Source organism: Macrobrachium rosenbergii, chromosome 48 (genome assembly GCF_040412425.1).
Source record: "Macrobrachium rosenbergii isolate ZJJX-2024 chromosome 48, ASM4041242v1, whole genome shotgun sequence".
Lineage (NCBI taxonomy): Eukaryota > Metazoa > Arthropoda > Malacostraca > Decapoda > Palaemonidae > Macrobrachium > Macrobrachium rosenbergii.
The window spans coordinates 78,123,184-78,139,013 of NC_089788.1; the positions used below are offsets into that span (position 1 = coordinate 78,123,184).

The 15,830-nt window shown below is 33.6% G+C and overlaps 3 protein-coding genes and 1 long non-coding RNA gene across 4 annotated transcripts; 2 read left to right on the top strand and 2 right to left on the bottom strand.

The window, feature by feature from the left end:
* Positions 1 to 760: 760 nt before the first annotated feature.
* Positions 761 to 3,087, top strand: LOC136831821 (pro-resilin-like). Its single transcript, XM_067092445.1, has 3 exons — positions 761 to 896; positions 1,931 to 1,981; positions 2,604 to 3,087. Exons 1-3 carry the CDS (start codon positions 807 to 809, stop codon positions 2,886 to 2,888), a joined length of 426 nt encoding a protein of 141 aa, XP_066948546.1. The 5' UTR covers positions 761 to 806; the 3' UTR covers positions 2,889 to 3,087.
* A 3,001-nt stretch (positions 3,088 to 6,088) lies between these two features.
* On the bottom strand, positions 6,089 to 7,210 carry LOC136831635 (pro-resilin-like). Its single transcript, XM_067092267.1, has 3 exons — positions 7,165 to 7,210; positions 6,648 to 6,725; positions 6,089 to 6,516 (listed from the first exon to the last, which is right to left on the bottom strand). The coding sequence occupies exons 1-3, from the start codon at positions 7,174 to 7,176 to the stop codon at positions 6,181 to 6,183; spliced, it is 426 nt and encodes a 141-aa protein (XP_066948368.1). The 5' UTR covers positions 7,177 to 7,210; the 3' UTR covers positions 6,089 to 6,180.
* Positions 7,211 to 8,968: 1,758 nt separating this feature from the next.
* On the top strand, positions 8,969 to 10,300 carry LOC136831822 (uncharacterized). Its single transcript, XR_010850972.1, has 2 exons — positions 8,969 to 9,071; positions 9,692 to 10,300. It is a non-coding gene; the product is annotated as an uncharacterized lncRNA (long non-coding RNA).
* A 3,303-nt stretch (positions 10,301 to 13,603) lies between these two features.
* On the bottom strand, positions 13,604 to 15,739 carry LOC136831634 (pro-resilin-like). The gene is made up of 3 exons (XM_067092266.1): positions 15,674 to 15,739; positions 14,605 to 14,682; positions 13,604 to 14,049 (listed from the first exon to the last, which is right to left on the bottom strand). The coding sequence occupies exons 1-3, from the start codon at positions 15,683 to 15,685 to the stop codon at positions 13,696 to 13,698; spliced, it is 444 nt and encodes a 147-aa protein (XP_066948367.1). The 5' UTR covers positions 15,686 to 15,739; the 3' UTR covers positions 13,604 to 13,695.
* Between the last annotated feature and the right edge of the window lie 91 nt (positions 15,740 to 15,830).

Here is a 15,830-nt window from a genome sequence, read left to right on the forward strand (position 1 = left end):
ATAATAATAATAATAAAAATAATAATAATAATAATAATAATAAATAATAATAATTAACACTGTATAAGTCACAAAAATGATGAAGAATTCCACATTGATTACGTTCATTTGAGTTCTTCTATAATGGATGTACAAATTACTAATATTTCCCTTAACAAAAACCTAAATCAATGAATGTCATTGTTTACGTACTGTATAACGTATGTACAAATTACTAATAATTCCCTTAACAAAACCCTAATTCAATGAATGTCATTGTTTACGTACTGTATAACATATGTACAAATATACATTAATATTTCCCATACCAAGTACCTTAATCAACAAAAATCACTGTCTACTATAACGTAGGACCTTAAAAAATCCCTACGCGAACGTTTACGAGATTTAAAACGTTTCCATTCAGAACGAATCGAGAACTTGGACCAGAAGAATATTTACGCAACAGTTATTGTTGAACTTTAGCTCACCAGGGGGTTGGGTCAAGTGGCGAAAACTCCCTTCAAGGTCGTCGTATATATTTATTGAATTATTTTCATCTGCGTGAGGGAATAGGTTCTTCTGCATAGAGTATTAGTGTGGTTGTGCTTTTTTCTTATTTTAAGACACATCCTCGTTAACTGCGATTGCTTTAAAGCACGTATTTTCAACGCCGGTAAGAACTGAGGAAAAAAATTGAAGCGTGTTTGTAAACAAACTTACTTCGTTGTGGGCTAGACGCCTCCTGCCCTGATTTCGTTTGTTGAAACACCGAGTAAAAACGGGTTGGAAGCGAGTGTGGCCTGACCACGCCTTTGCTAATAAGGATGCTTGATCTATGTATATATACAGAGTGTAGACGAAGGATAAGACACAGAGTTTCTATCAGATCGACGCTCGACAACATGAACTCAAAGGTAAATACATTCTTTCTCTTATGGAGAAAGATATATCTTGGTTCACACTGGCCACACCTATGTTCTCTCAAAGACCCGGGAATCATCTTATTGTCATTTTATTATTCTGCTTGATATTCCCGGGAATCATTTTATTATCCTGATTGATATTCCAGGAATCATTTTATTATTCTGATTGATATTCCCTGGAATCATTTTATTATCCTGATTAATATTCCCTGGAATCATTTTTCACTGATATATCCCTGGAATCATTTTATTAATAATCCAGGGAATCATTTCATTATTATTATATTCCATCATTTTATTACTTTATATTCCAGGGAATCATTATATTATCCTGATTGATATTCCTGGCAACACTTGTATTATCCTGCTTAATACTTCCCGGAATCATTTTATTATCCTGCTAGATATTCCTGGGAATCATTTTATTATCCTGCTTGATATTCCCAGGAATTATTTTATTATCTTGCTTGATATTCCCGGGAATAATTTTATCATCCTGCTTGATATTCCCGAAAATTATTTCATTATCCTACTTAGTATTCACGTACTTAAATTAACTTGCTAACAATATATCATCTTCAAATTCATGATTATCTTGTGGAAAAAAATATATAAATTTGATTCAAACTGCCCTACTTATGCCATCCCAAAGATCAATGTATCATATTATTATCCTGACTAAAATCTGCATATTTAGATTATTCTGCTAATGTATCATCTCCAATTTTAGGATAATCTAGAGGATTTTGCTACATAATTTAGGTATGATTATACATTAGATCTACAAGTAAGTGAATTCCTATGAATATGCAGAAGCTATGCCTTATAACGATTATTTCATTATCTTGCTTAATATTCCTGTATCTAAATCAGTCTGCTAATAAAGTATCATTTCAAAATTAATGATTATCTTCTGTTTTTTCAAAATAATTTAGGTATAATTATACATAGTATCCACAAGTATCTGAACTCCCATGAAAATACAAGAGGGGTTATGAGTTATAATATATGAATATTTATTACAGGTCCTTTTGGTTGTTTTGGGGTTGGCTGCTTTGGCCTATGCTGCACCTGGAGTGAGTATTATTATTATTATTATTATTATTATTATTATTATTATTATTATTATTATTATTATTATTATTATTATTATTATTTAGCTACAGTTATTTGTACTTTAAACAACTACCAATTAAAGTTTTTATAGTTCATTTATTTATCTTTATGTAGACTTTATACGTTCCATTTTCTAATTCATTATTATTAGTACCAGTTAAAACTATTCCATTCATTCATCTATCAATTATTCTTTATAGTGCCTTTCTACTGTCTTTATACAATTTATTATTATTATTATTATTATTATTATTATTATTATTATCATTATTATTATTATTATTATTATTATTATTATATTTGAACTACAGTAATTTTTATTCTACCAGTTAAAACTATTACCATCTATCAATTATTCTTTAAAGTCTTTATCGTCTATCGATTATTTCACATTTATTTTATTACATTTATTATTATTATTATTATTATTTTTATTATTTATTATTATTATTATTATTTCACCATATTTCCTTTATTATTATTATTATTATTATTATTATTATTATTATTATTATTATTATTATTATTATTATTATTATTATCTTCCTTTACACAACTCACAAATTACCCTTTTACCTCCAGGGCTCCTCCGAGGAGAGATCCTTCGAATCCTTTGAATCCGGCGAAGCCAAGTACGACTTCAACTGGGCCGTCAGAGACGAGTCCTCGGAGAACGACTTCGGACACCAGGAGGCCCGCGACGGAGAGAACACCCAGGGATCCTACTACGTCCGCCTTCCCGACGGCCGCCTCCAGACCGTCAAGTACTTCGTCGAAGGTGACTCCGGATACGTGGCTGAGGTCAACTACGACGGAGAGGCTCGATTCCCTGACTCCAACTCCTACGAGTCCAACGAATCTAAGTGATTATAACGATATATTACCTTGAAAATGATTTATTTTATTTAAAACATTACATAATTTAATTCCATTCAGATTCATGTAGATAAATGAATTGATTAAAAACTGCAAATATATTAGAAAACGGTTTATTTATTTAACTATTGTATGATCTATTTCTAATCAAATTCATGTAAATAAATTAATTAAAAACTGCAGATATATATTTTGTTATTTCATTTTTTATATACTTCGAGACTTTTTCTCAGCTATTCTTGAGGCATGATAACCAACAATTTATCATTTCCTGCCCATACTGGTATCCTTTGCAGGATATCAGTAGGATTCTTTGGATGTTGAAATATTATTCAGTAATTTCTTGATATTTACGGTAGACGTACGTAAAATATAATATCTAAGTTATTTCAACATTGTGATTCCTTGTCGCAGTGTAATACTATAATTATGGATTTGGTTAATCACTCCAGTTCATTCATGTATAGATTTGATTTTGTGTAACTATTTATCTACAAAATGAAATGGACTTTACTGAAGATTTTCAAATTGCTGTTCACTTATTGAATATGTTATCAAGTTGGTATTCTGCCCTAAAATGGAAGACTGCAGTTTCTGCAAAAATACAAAACTGAGAAAAATGGTAGATACTGAAGTTTTCCCTTGCCTTACTACTGATTTTGCAGATACTGCAAATGGGACCCCCTAAATACTCGTGGAAAGCACTGAAGAATCATTGTGAAACTGCAGTAACTTATGTATTAGTCTTTCACGAGCCCAACAGGTGGCATATCTCAATTTCGGAAATTTTGCAGATACCGTAGTTTTCCATTTTAGGGCTTCACAGTTGACTGTGAAGCACTGTGCTTATATATAGTATATATAGCCACTGTCATTCTGAATAACTAACTTGGTCTATTGAATATAAAGGTACTTCATAAGAGCATCTGAAAGGCGAGCATTACAGCCCTGTCTGAATCTCCCATTTTCAACTGACCCAGCCAAAGCCAAGTTTGGTCAGAAGATTTATGGCGTAAAGGCAGTTCGCTGACAACCCCATTTGCATAACCATTCTGGAGCGGCCCTAGAAACGAGATGAGAGTGTTTATTTAAGTGAGAGAGATTCATGATTTATATACGCCTTTTTCTCATTAAACGTCGTTCGTAATATTTTGCTGATTCGTATAGCAAAGGTGAGGACATTCTGATCTGTTTTGTTGATTTTTAGTTTTCTGTAAAAGAAAACTATTGTGCAGGCTTCGTCTGCCCGCACTTTTTTCTGTCCGCCCTCAGATCTTAAAACACTACTGAGGCTAGAGGGCTGCCAATTGGTATGTTGATCATCCACCCTCCAATCATCAAACATACCAAATTGCACCCCCATAGCCTCAGTAGTTTTTATTTTATTCAAGGTTCAAGTTAGCCATAATCGTGCTTCTGACAACGATATAGCATAGGTCACCAGAGAGAGAGAGAGAGAGAGAGAGATGTTAAGGAATTTATGATAAATAAGTAAATCAATAATTATGAGGGAATAAAAAATAAAACCGATATACGCCTGACATTCAGGAGAGGTCAGCAGAGAGAGAGAGAGAGACAAGTTAAGGAATTAATGATAAATGAATAAGTAAATAAATAAATATGAGGGAATAGAAAATAAAACCAATATACCTGAAATTCAGAAGACGTCAGCAGCAGTACATAGCAGGAACGAATTCGCTGCTTGCTTAAATATCTGGAGATCGGAAGATTCCACAATTGCACAAGGCAAGCTATTCCACGTTTTAGTCCATCGTTTGTACAGAGGCCCTAACTAATATGAAGATGCAGACAGGATTTAATCATTGGTTTTTTAGCAATTTTTGATAGATATATTTATCTTTCTTACGTATCAGTTACTCTCGTATGGTAGTTGGTGCTCTGTAATACGACAGTCACTGTCTTTCCCTTGGTCAAGGTGGTAGGACTCTCTCTCTCTCTCTCTCTCTCTCTCTCTCTCTCTCTCTCTCTCTCTCTCTCTCTCTCTCTCTCTGTTTTTCCTGCGTAGGATCCCCAACAGGATAAGACCAGAGACGATACTGGTCAAGCAGTGAATTAAGTGCTTAGTTGTTTGTCAGTTGTGGTGGGTCATAGCTGGGTGAAACGAGAGAGAGAGAGAGAGAGAGAGAGAAGAGAGAGAGAGAGAGAGAAATAAAGGGTATGAGTTTTCAGTGCTGCGTCAAAATGCGTACACTATTCTCATATAATTGGTTACGGAAGGGACTGGTCAAGGTAATCCTTACCCAACTGGAGCGTAACCATTCATCAGATACTTCTCTCTCTCTCTCTCTCTCTCTCTCTCTCTCTCTCTCTCTCTCTCTCTCTCTCTCTCTCATCCTAATCCATTTCCATAGCAAGAAGAGTTTAACTGATGGTCAAAGTACGTTAGTCAAACTAGATTTCAATCCCTTCATATTTATGTTTGTTTATTGCTGTCATTTCGTTACTATTCCTTGTATTCTGTTTCCTTGACCTTTTCAGAGTGTTCCTCTGAAATCTCCTTGAATCCTAAATTAATAACAAGATTCTAAATCCACCCAATGCCCTGAGAATGAAGATATTCATTCTTAATCATCCGATCTTCAGTGCAAGAATAAATACATGACAGCCATATGAGAGATTTTTCATAATCTGTGTATTTTTATGTATATCTTGAAATGGGGTAACCTAATGCATATTTGTAGCCCAGGCCTGGAAAAGATAAGGAAAATGTTAAAATGGAAAATACTGACCCTAATGAAGAGGTAAGAGATAGGCCTACATCTTACAAGACCCATTGAAAAATGTAAACTTATGCCCATTTCTTGCCCAGGCCTGCAGAAGACAAGAAAAATGTAAAAAGGGAAAATACTGGCTTAAAGAAATGGTAACAGATAGGCCTACATCTTACAAAAACCACTGAAAAAGATAAGCTTATGCCCATTTCTTGCCCAGACCTGGAGAATATAAGATAAAGGGTAAAACGGAAGAAGGTTGGACTTAGATAGAAGGAAAGTAATAGGCCTACATTTCAGACCCGGAATTTCAAGCCAGTGGGTATTTCACCAAAAAGCTAGTTGTTATATGCTTGACCTCTTGGCTGGCATATATCAAATATTTTCTCATAGGATGTTATATCATAGATGTTTTATAAATATATATGAAAATAATGTGAATTAAAGTCAGTCGATTTGTGAGAGATTTATTCACATAAATAAGTAATGGAAGTGAAATAATTTATGCGCGAATTGACATGCCAGAGTTACTCAAGACCTTCCAGAAAAATCTACTTGGATTCGTTGGAGTCGGGGGCAGAGTAACGGGGCCTTGGGGGAGCGTATCTGGGAGCCTCGAAGGATTCGGCGGACTCGAAGGAATCGGGGTAGCGAGCCTCGCCCTGGTAGGTGACCTCAGCCACGTATCCGGAGTCTCCGTCGACGAAGTACTTGACGGTCTGGAGGCGCCCGTCGGGGAGCTGGACGTAGTAGGATCCCTGGGTGTTGTCTCCGTCGCGGGTCTCCTGGTGTCCGAAGTCGTTCTCTGAGGACTCGTCCTTGACGGCCCAGTTGAAGTTGTATTGGGCCTCGCTGGATTCGTAGGATTCCTCGGAGCCGGATGAAGCCTAAAGTGAGGAAAAGTAAAATCATTTAAAACATTCATATCACTGACACCATATCAAAGATACAAAATTACTCAGTAATGCAAAGAGTTATTTGACAAAATAATTTCATAAATATCAATGAAATAACTCACTCTTGGGGCAGCGTAGGAGTAGGTCTCCCTGCTGTCAGCTGCTACGAGGGCAGCCAGGCCCAAAACAATCATTACAATCTGGAAGAGAATCGAGAATCTGCCATTAATTTCCATTCGTAATAGTTTGAAACTTTGTCTAGGTTCATCTTCAAGATCAGAATTGCGGTAAGAGTCTGTTTTTGTATACTTTAGAAACTGTTCTTTTTGCTTAATCCGTGTTTTATTGTCTATAAAGTGTAGACTGTATAAAGATCTTTAAGTAAAACCATCACCCAAATTCAGTTTCCTGTTTTGTCAATGAAATTTCAATATATTCTGTACATTACTCTCATTGAAAAAGATACGACAATTTACAACACAAATAAAATGAAAATGAACGGACTAATAGTTAACCTGAATGAAACAGGAATTCATTCATAAATTATACATCAACCATTCACTCCCAGCGAATGAATGAATCTACTACAAGCTAGGTGTGGTGCCTTTACCAAAATTCAAGTATAATGCAATCGCATACCTTTGCGTTCATGGTGCTTGCTTGCAGTCACGACGAGAGAACTGTGTGCTATGAAGCGGGGCACTGACGCCCTATTTATACCACTGCCCCATTAGTAGGTGGGGTCAAGTGACCTCGACTGAGTTACTTTTCCGAAAAGGACAAGTACACATAAGATTTCTCCTGCTACGAAAAAATTTTACTCCGATTGGACAGTGATGTTTAGACAGTCTTTTGTTTTGTGGTGTTTACGCTCGAGTTGGGAATGTTTGTTGCTCTTCTGTCGTCTATTCATTATCTCCTCTTTTTTATTATCTTCTTCTTCCTCTTCCTCTTCTTTCTGAGGATTTCGTGCAATTGGAACGTCAGAAGTTCAAGCAAAGATGCAATGCATTGCTATCCTAATACAATTCTCCTTGTATTTTAATAATTTACTCACATTTTTATCTATTTATTTATTAATTGCTTAATTTATCTGTTTTTCCAACAACTGATCTCCTCTTTCCGTATTTCCTATTACATTCTGTTACTTCTTTCGAATGAAAGCTTGAATTTCAAGTCAGTGACCTCTATGGGCTTGTTCCATATGAAAAGGGTTCGTCGTCTGAATAATAATAATAATAATAATAATAATAATAATAATAATAATAATAATAATAATAATAATAATAATAAGCTTGAATTTGAAGTCAGTAATGAATAGGGTTCATCTTCTGAATAATAATAATAATAATAATAATAATAATAATAATAATAATAATGATAATAATAATAATAATAATAATAATAATAATAATAATAATAATAATTCTACGATAATTGATGCAATAATCGTCCCTGAAATGAGAAGTGACCTGATGAGTTTTTCATGAAGAAGTAGAATTACCTCAAGAAACAAAAGGTCGTATTAGCCTGAAGGCTCAGAGGCTGACGAGATAATTTAGCGTAATGTTCCATTATCTCCTTCCTTCTTCTTCCTTCTTCCTTCTTCCTTCTTCCCTCTGCTTCTTATCTTCTTCCTGATTTTTTTCTTCTTCCACTTCCTTTTCGACGTCTTTATTTTCATTTTTATTTTTTTGTTTTTTTTTGTTCCTGTTTCTACTGCCTGGGGAATTCTTCTTTACAGGTAAAGTTAAGTTGCTTTCTTTGATTGAACTGTTCCGTTTTCATATCTTCCTTTATTTATTTTATTTTATTTTATTTGTGTGAATGAGTATTAGGTTACTGTTGTATTTTATCTGATAGTTTCTTAACTACTAATAGTTTAGTGTCATATGTATATGTATATGTATATATGTATGTATATATATATATATATATATATATATATATATATATATATATACTGTATATGTATATTTATATTTATATATATATATATACATATACATATATATGCATATATATGTAGAGGGAGAGAGAGAGGGAGAGAAGTGTGAGTGAGTGTGTGTGCGTGTGGTGTAAAATAAAACATTCTTTTAGCAACCTAAATTATTTTTCAGCGTAAAATATGAAAGAAATAATGGAGATTCTTCCCATCGTGCCCATATTTTATTTAAACAGACTAAGAAACCATAATTCTCTTACTCAGTACATTAAGATGAAGTTTACTGTTTATCATTACATAAGAAACAAATATTAGCAAAGACCCAGTGAAGAATAAAACCAGAGGCCAATTGTTCTTAAACATACATAAGTAACTAATTCATCTCGAGCGTCCATCGCCCTTGTCTGAAAACGGTGACTCTACGGTCCTTGGTGTACCGTCAGAAAGACCTATTTTTTCTGAGTAAAAAGCTAAAAAGTTTCCGTTCTTACAATTTTGGGCCTAACCAAGCGTGATAGTGTTTGCCTCCGCTGCCGACAGAGCTGTTTATTTCTTGGTTACTTTAGGGAAAACTCTGCGGCTGTTTGCAAGCATTTTGTCAGTGAGTTTGGACTTTCAAATTGGTGAACGGTGGTTCCTGGGATTTCATTACAACTTTGCAGACGTCAAGTATCAGTCTTTATTTGTTTTATATGTCGTTAATTTCATGAAAAGGGTTTATTGCACTTTCTGCATTTATTATCTTGTCATTAATTTCTTGAACAGAATTTATTACACTTTTTTATGCTCATTGTTGAGATAATAATTACCGCTGTATATTTTTTCGTAAGTGTACCCTTGTGTACAGTAGCCTGAAATCTTCTTGAGTTATACTTGCTGTTATACCCTATATTTATTTGTTTGATGTCATTAAATTCTTGAACAAGGCTTATTACACTTTTTTTAAAGTGCACTACAGATGTAATAATCATAGCTGTCTTTGTTTTTCTTAAGCATACTATTGCGAATATTAGCCTAAAATCTTCAGGCACCCTTTGGTGTCAAAACCTAGCCTGTCATTTTTGCTAAAAAAAAAAAAATATTTTAATAACCTTTTAGTATTGTTTCCTGCAACATTTTCATGTCATAACAGGGTTTATTAACGGTTTCTTTAGCTATTTTCACATCCAAATTAACTACAAATTACTGTGTTCCATATTACAATTGTCAATTTTTTATCAGGATCCTGAGAGAACAGCAAGGAATTTTTCTTAGTCCACTGCAGGGATCTGATTTGCATTTGACTACTGGTGACTTGAGCTTCTTGAAAAAAGGTTTGTATTAACAACTCTTAGTACGTAATCAGAAAACAGCTAAGTCAAATTTGACGTAACTATTCTGAAAATTCTCGCTTTGGGAATTTTTTTAAATGAAACTATTTTTTGTAAGAATGATTGATTTTACTGCCTGTGCCTGGATAATTAAGCTCAAGATTTTTTAATATGAAACTATTTTTTGTAAGACTGTGATAGACTGTGGCTGATTTTACAGCCTGTGCCTCGATAATTAAACTTCAAGATTTTTTAATATGAAACTATTTTCTGTAAGACTGTGATAGACTGCGACTGATTTAAGTCTGTTTTGAAAATTAAACTTAAAATCAATACAGGGTCCCTCACCCAAAATCTAAAACTACTTCCAGATTTTCGTGAACCGGGATTACACCTGTCAAAATACACTGTGGAAAATGTGATTAATGATGTGATTAATTTTACTGTAAGCTGGCCTGAACTTATGTTTCAAGTGTTTAATATTACTTAACACCTTAGTGAATAAAGGTTTTGATGTACAGAGAGCAAATATGAACATACCTTCACCAGTAACATGATATGTCTCTAATGACAGAATGAATTGCAGGTTAATGACAGAATGAATTAAAGGTCTGTAGCCTTATAATACTATGAGGTAATTTCAATACTGATACTAAAGGGTCGTATTATCAAAGAATAGTAAGTGTTTTATAATTTTTATTCCATGAGTCTGATACAGATTGAGATACCAGGCTTATAATTTGAAGCCTGAAACACATTGGTGTAGACTGGAAGTTTAAAATCATTATGAAGAGATTTTTATGAACACAGAATCCTTGGAAAAAAAGCTAGTAATTAGAACTGAATTAGTATTCTCCATAGTTATCCAAGGCCTTCTGGGTTAGAGGAAAACAGATAAAACAAACTTCAGATTAGTTGAATGCCTGAAATTACTGGTAATTCCTTTAACAATTGTTTAGGTTTTATAGAAGTATAATTACTATTGATTTCCTTGGCTCGACGAACTTATAAGACTGCAACTTGACTCGAATAACTATTGACAAATTTCGTCAAATTTTAGACACTGAAAAAGTCCAGAAGCTGGGTGTCTGAAATATCTGCCCTCACACCATTGTAAAACCAACCATTTCTAAGTGAGAACGTAGTTTTGTTTTCACTGGAATACGTAACTATAGTGAAATATGTTTTTTGTGAGGATTTGTATAGAGGACTTGCAGTACCTGCTGATGATGATGTATCCTAAAATATCCCCAGTATTTTTTCAGAACTGGAAGTTAATTTTTCTTCCCTTTCCTACAATGAATAAGAATCCTTATCATGCATTCCTTGGCAGTTAGACTATCTGAGAACTGTCCCTAAAGGAACTTGTTTTGCTTTGTTCTCTAAACCTGAATAGTCTGGACTAGCCTTGCAATAGATGGAGATGTCAACATGAGCTTTCGGGGCGAGTAAGTGTCCGGCTGGTTTTGGATGAGGAGGAAGAAAATGACAACAAAAGGATGTTTTACTAAATATTAGTTGACTGACTTAGCACTATGAATTGGTCGGAATAAATGAGAATGGACAGACTGTAAAAATGTATTTTTAAAGAAGCTTGATTATTGAAAGGCAATATCTCAAGATATGATGGAATGTGTTAACAGAGAAAATCGCTTTCAGTCCCCAATCAATATTCCTTATTGTACGTCTGCAAATTGATCTAAATGCATACCAATCCTCAGTACAGCATTAAAAATCTGAAACTACTTTCACTTCCCAATCAGTATTTACCTTATTGTATATCTGCAAATTGACTTAAATGCATAGCAGTCCTCAGAATCTCATTAAAAAATTTGAAACTACTTTAGTTCTCATCAATATTTACCTTATAGTACATCTGCAAATTGATTTAAATGCAACATTCCTCAGTACCAAATAAAAAAAGTTTGGAACTATTTTCAGTTCTCAATCAATATTTACCTTATATTGTACATCTGCAAATTGATTTAAATGCATAGCAATCCCCCAATACCACTTTAAAAACTGAAACTATTTTCAGGTGCTTGTGATTTAACGCCAACGTCTGAAGTCGAGATAACCTTGTTCCAAAACTAGTTTTCTTCAAGAGGATGTACAGTATTCAAGTCAGCGTTCTGAAGTCAAGATAGCTTCATTGAAAGTAAGTACTCTTGTGAAAAATTTATTGCTCAACTCCCTAGGTTGGGTATAAAAGTGCGTCTGTAGGGTTGAAGGTCCTTCTCATAACGCCATATCTTAAAAACTAACCATAGATTTTTTTTGAAAATAATCTCATTATGTTTCCCAAAACCAAATTACCGTTAGAGTACTAATTTAACCTAACCTAACCTTGCCTAACCCAGGGGCATGACAAAAAAACCGGGGCTGGTGCAATACTAGCATACATCTCAGGAATTTGCTGCCAGGTCCAGTAGACCTTTTGACCTATAGGGGCAGGTTCGTGGGCATTTCCAAACGGTTAATCTGCTAATTAAAATTTTTCTTTTATGTGGCAAGCTCATTGATCGAGCCATTTTCAGAAGCTTGCTTACCTCACCTAAAGTTCTATTCTGTTTAAAGTCTTTAAAAATAACTACTCATTTTCATATTTTTTTAACTGATTTAATTTGAAAGTTTTATTTTTGGTTTTCGTTATCAATGTTTAACATAACTTTAAAGTTTTGCATCAAAATGTTAATTATAACTCAGTCTAGATGGAAGATAAAGTAAGATTCAACATATACTTCGTAAGATACAGGTTCATTTAACTTTTACAAGTTTATTTTTTAGTCTATTTTCAAAATTAACATCAAAAATGTTAATTTTTACTTTTTTCATCGTTGAGTTCAAATGACATTAACTCTTGAAATGTTTTGAGGATTAGAAAGGATGCAAAAATTATCCTTAACTTTACTGTGTTAAATCATTTGAATTAGATAAAAAACCTAAAATATCTTGGGTTAATTTATGACTTCAATTTATGCTTTTAAGGATTCTTAATATGAGTTGAATCTCCTTCGCAGTTTGGTTTGAAATTTAGCAGATAATATAACGGTTTTTATCCTTATAATACCACGAACAGACTCTTGCATATATAACTAACTTATACAATGAACAAGCCCCTATGACTAGTTTAATGTTTCTCGATTTTTTTTATCATCAATATCTAAGAAGCTTAATGCTTCACTGACCTTTGCCTCTCAGCAGTCCTGGCCACTTGGCCAGACTTTATTGGCATTTTACAGCCAATCCTGCCTGCTTCAGGTTAGCATGTCCTTAGCAGTCTTCGTCGAAGTTTTTAGGAGTCCTTAGCCGAGTGGGGATTCTAATGACCATATATTCTAATGACTATAGATTCTGATGACTATAGATTCTAATAACTATAGATTCTAATCAGTATAGATGAAATCATTAGGACAACAGGGAATGTTTGTTAATTTGAGATCAAACTGCAATGGTCATTTATGAACAGAGGATTAAGAGGAACTGTGCCATGAGTGTGTATGTTTAACATATATATATATATATATATATATATATATATATATATATATATATATATATATATATATATATATATATATATATAAAATATATATATACTGTGTATATATATATATGAATATATATATATATATATATATATATATATATATATATATATATATATATATATATATATATATATATATACATATTATAGTTTTCATGCATAAATTGAATGTGCCAGTAGACATTGGCTATGTTCCTCTCTTGGAAGGAATTCCAATTGTTAAGCAAGCACAGTAACTTTCATTAAAAAAGTACATATCAATAAAATCCCCCAAATTTGCAAAATATTTATTCACATAAATATCAATGAAATAATTTATCCATCCATTCGGTTCATCAAAGCGTTTGAGATCATTCCAAAAAAATCTACTTGGATTCGTTGGAGTCGGGGGCGGAGTAACGGGGCCTTGGGGGAGCGTATCTGGGAGCCTCGAAGGATTCGGCGGACTCGAAGGATTCGGCGGACTCGAAGGAATCGGGGTAACGAGCCTCGCCCTGGTAGGTGACCTCAGCCACGTATCCGGAGTCTCCGTCGACGAAGTACTTGACGGTCTGGAGGCGCCCGTCGGGGAGCTGGACGTAGTAAGATCCCTGGGTGTTGTCTCCGTCGCGGGTCTCCTGGTGTCCGAAGTCGTTCTCTGAGGACTCGTCCTTGACGGCCCAGTTGAAGTTGTATTGGGCCTCGCTGGATTCGTAGGATTCCTCGGAGCCAGATGAAGCCTAAAGTGAGGAAAAGTAAAATCACTTAAGATATTCATATAACTGACACCATATCAAAGCTGTATTGGGTCTCGCTGGATTCGTAGGATTCCTCGGAGCCAGGTGAGGCTTGAGTCAGTTAGAGGAAAATACATTTTTGAGTTACAAGTTGAGAAATAAAATCATCATATGTTTACCAAACATTAAGGAATAAATAGATAAATTTCCAAAGGTGTTCTACAGTAATTAAGATAAGATTTTGATAAATATAAAATAATTTAATTATAGGAAAATACATTTTTGAGTTACAAGTTGAGAAATGAAATCATCATATGTTTACCAAACATTAAAGAATAAATAGATGCATTTTCAAAGATATTCCACAGTAATTAAAATAAGATTTTGATAAATATAAATAAAACAATTCAATCAGAGGAAAATACAAGCCAATTGTAAAATGAGAAATAAAATCATTATATCATTACCAACCATTAATGAATAAAGCAGATTTATTTCCATAGATATTCCACAATATTTAAGAGAAGATTCTGATGAATATTAATAAAAATAACTTACTCTTGGGGCAGCATAGGAGTAGGTCTCCCTGCTGTCAGCTGCTACGAGGGCAGCCAGGCCCAAAACAATCATTACAACCTGGAAAATGTGAATTATTGTGGTTATATTTTCTGTTTGTTCAGTGATTCTATAAGACAATGAGCATTACCTTAATATAATCTCCATAGTTTATTAATATAATTTTTTTCTGTTTGTTCAGTGAGTCTATAAGTCAATGAGCATTAAGAATAAAATAATAAATATGATTTATTTATATATGTTATTGCAACATTAGACATTATACTTGATTCCATTGAGGTTACTTATTAATTTTCTAAGATTTAAAATAATTAATAAGATTTCTTTGTTATGTTATAATAAATTAGCAAAACTAAATTCATTCATAGATGACACTTATTCATTTTACTGTTCACAAGGGCTATTTACAATTTGTTTTCCCTTTGCTTCAGACAAATCCATATGAATTTGAGAAATGACTTATTCAAAACGTATTTATTTAATTTCTGAAGCGATATTTTTATTTGTCTTGCATTATCTTTGGCCTGGTTATTAAGAAGTATATAAAATTTTTCGGAAATATGACTGACCACTTGGGGAGCTCGAATCAGCAGATGAGCAAATTCGTTAAAATCAACTTTCAAGGCACTAGCAAGCAAAGAAGCAGTCACGAGAAGGTATATAAATACGAAGCTGTTTCAATACGAATGGAAATATAAATGACACGAATATTTCTACGTAAGTTCTGAAGCTTATACTAAAAAGTCACTGGATGATTTACAATAATTTACAATATAAACTCCTCAAACATTTGATGGTGTAATATATTATATATACAGTAGGATTAATAAAATTAATAGCAGTGCTTTTTAAAAGCAGAAATAATTCGCTCATGACTTTTGCTATTTTTAGTAAGAAATTATTTGGAATAAAATAAATATTGCTAATATAAATAAAAAATATATTTTTTATATTCACGACGAGAAGTAGGTCTGTTTTCTAAGTTACTGTAAGAGTCTACAGATAAAGAGAGAGAGAGAGAGAGAGAGAGAGAGAGAGAGAGATCCCATACCTTGGTGTTCATGGTGCTTGCACAGGTATAATCGGTGAACTGTGAGGTTAGACCTGACACTCACCTTATTTATAGCAGTGCCTTGTGCACTAGGCGCGGTCAGGTGACCTCCTGGTAGCCATATATTTTTTTTTTCATCGCATACCAAGATACGAAA

Coding starts and splice junctions, on each gene's coding strand:
- LOC136831821 (XM_067092445.1), top strand. CDS start 807: ATGCTTGATCTATGTATATATACAGAGTGTAGACGAAGGATAAGACAC. Junction 897..1,930: donor TCGACAACATGAACTCAAAG/GTAAATACATTC, acceptor TATTTATTACAG/GTCCTTTTGGTTGTTTTGGG. Junction 1,982..2,603: donor TGGCCTATGCTGCACCTGGA/GTGAGTATTATT, acceptor TTTTACCTCCAG/GGCTCCTCCGAGGAGAGATC.
- LOC136831635 (XM_067092267.1), bottom strand. Junction 6,517..6,647: donor ACTCCTACGCTGCCCCAAGA/GTGAGTTATTTC, acceptor TCCTCACTTTAG/GCTTCATCCGGCTCCGAGGA.
- LOC136831634 (XM_067092266.1), bottom strand. Junction 14,050..14,604: donor ACTCCTATGCTGCCCCAAGA/GTAAGTTATTTT, acceptor TCCTCACTTTAG/GCTTCATCTGGCTCCGAGGA.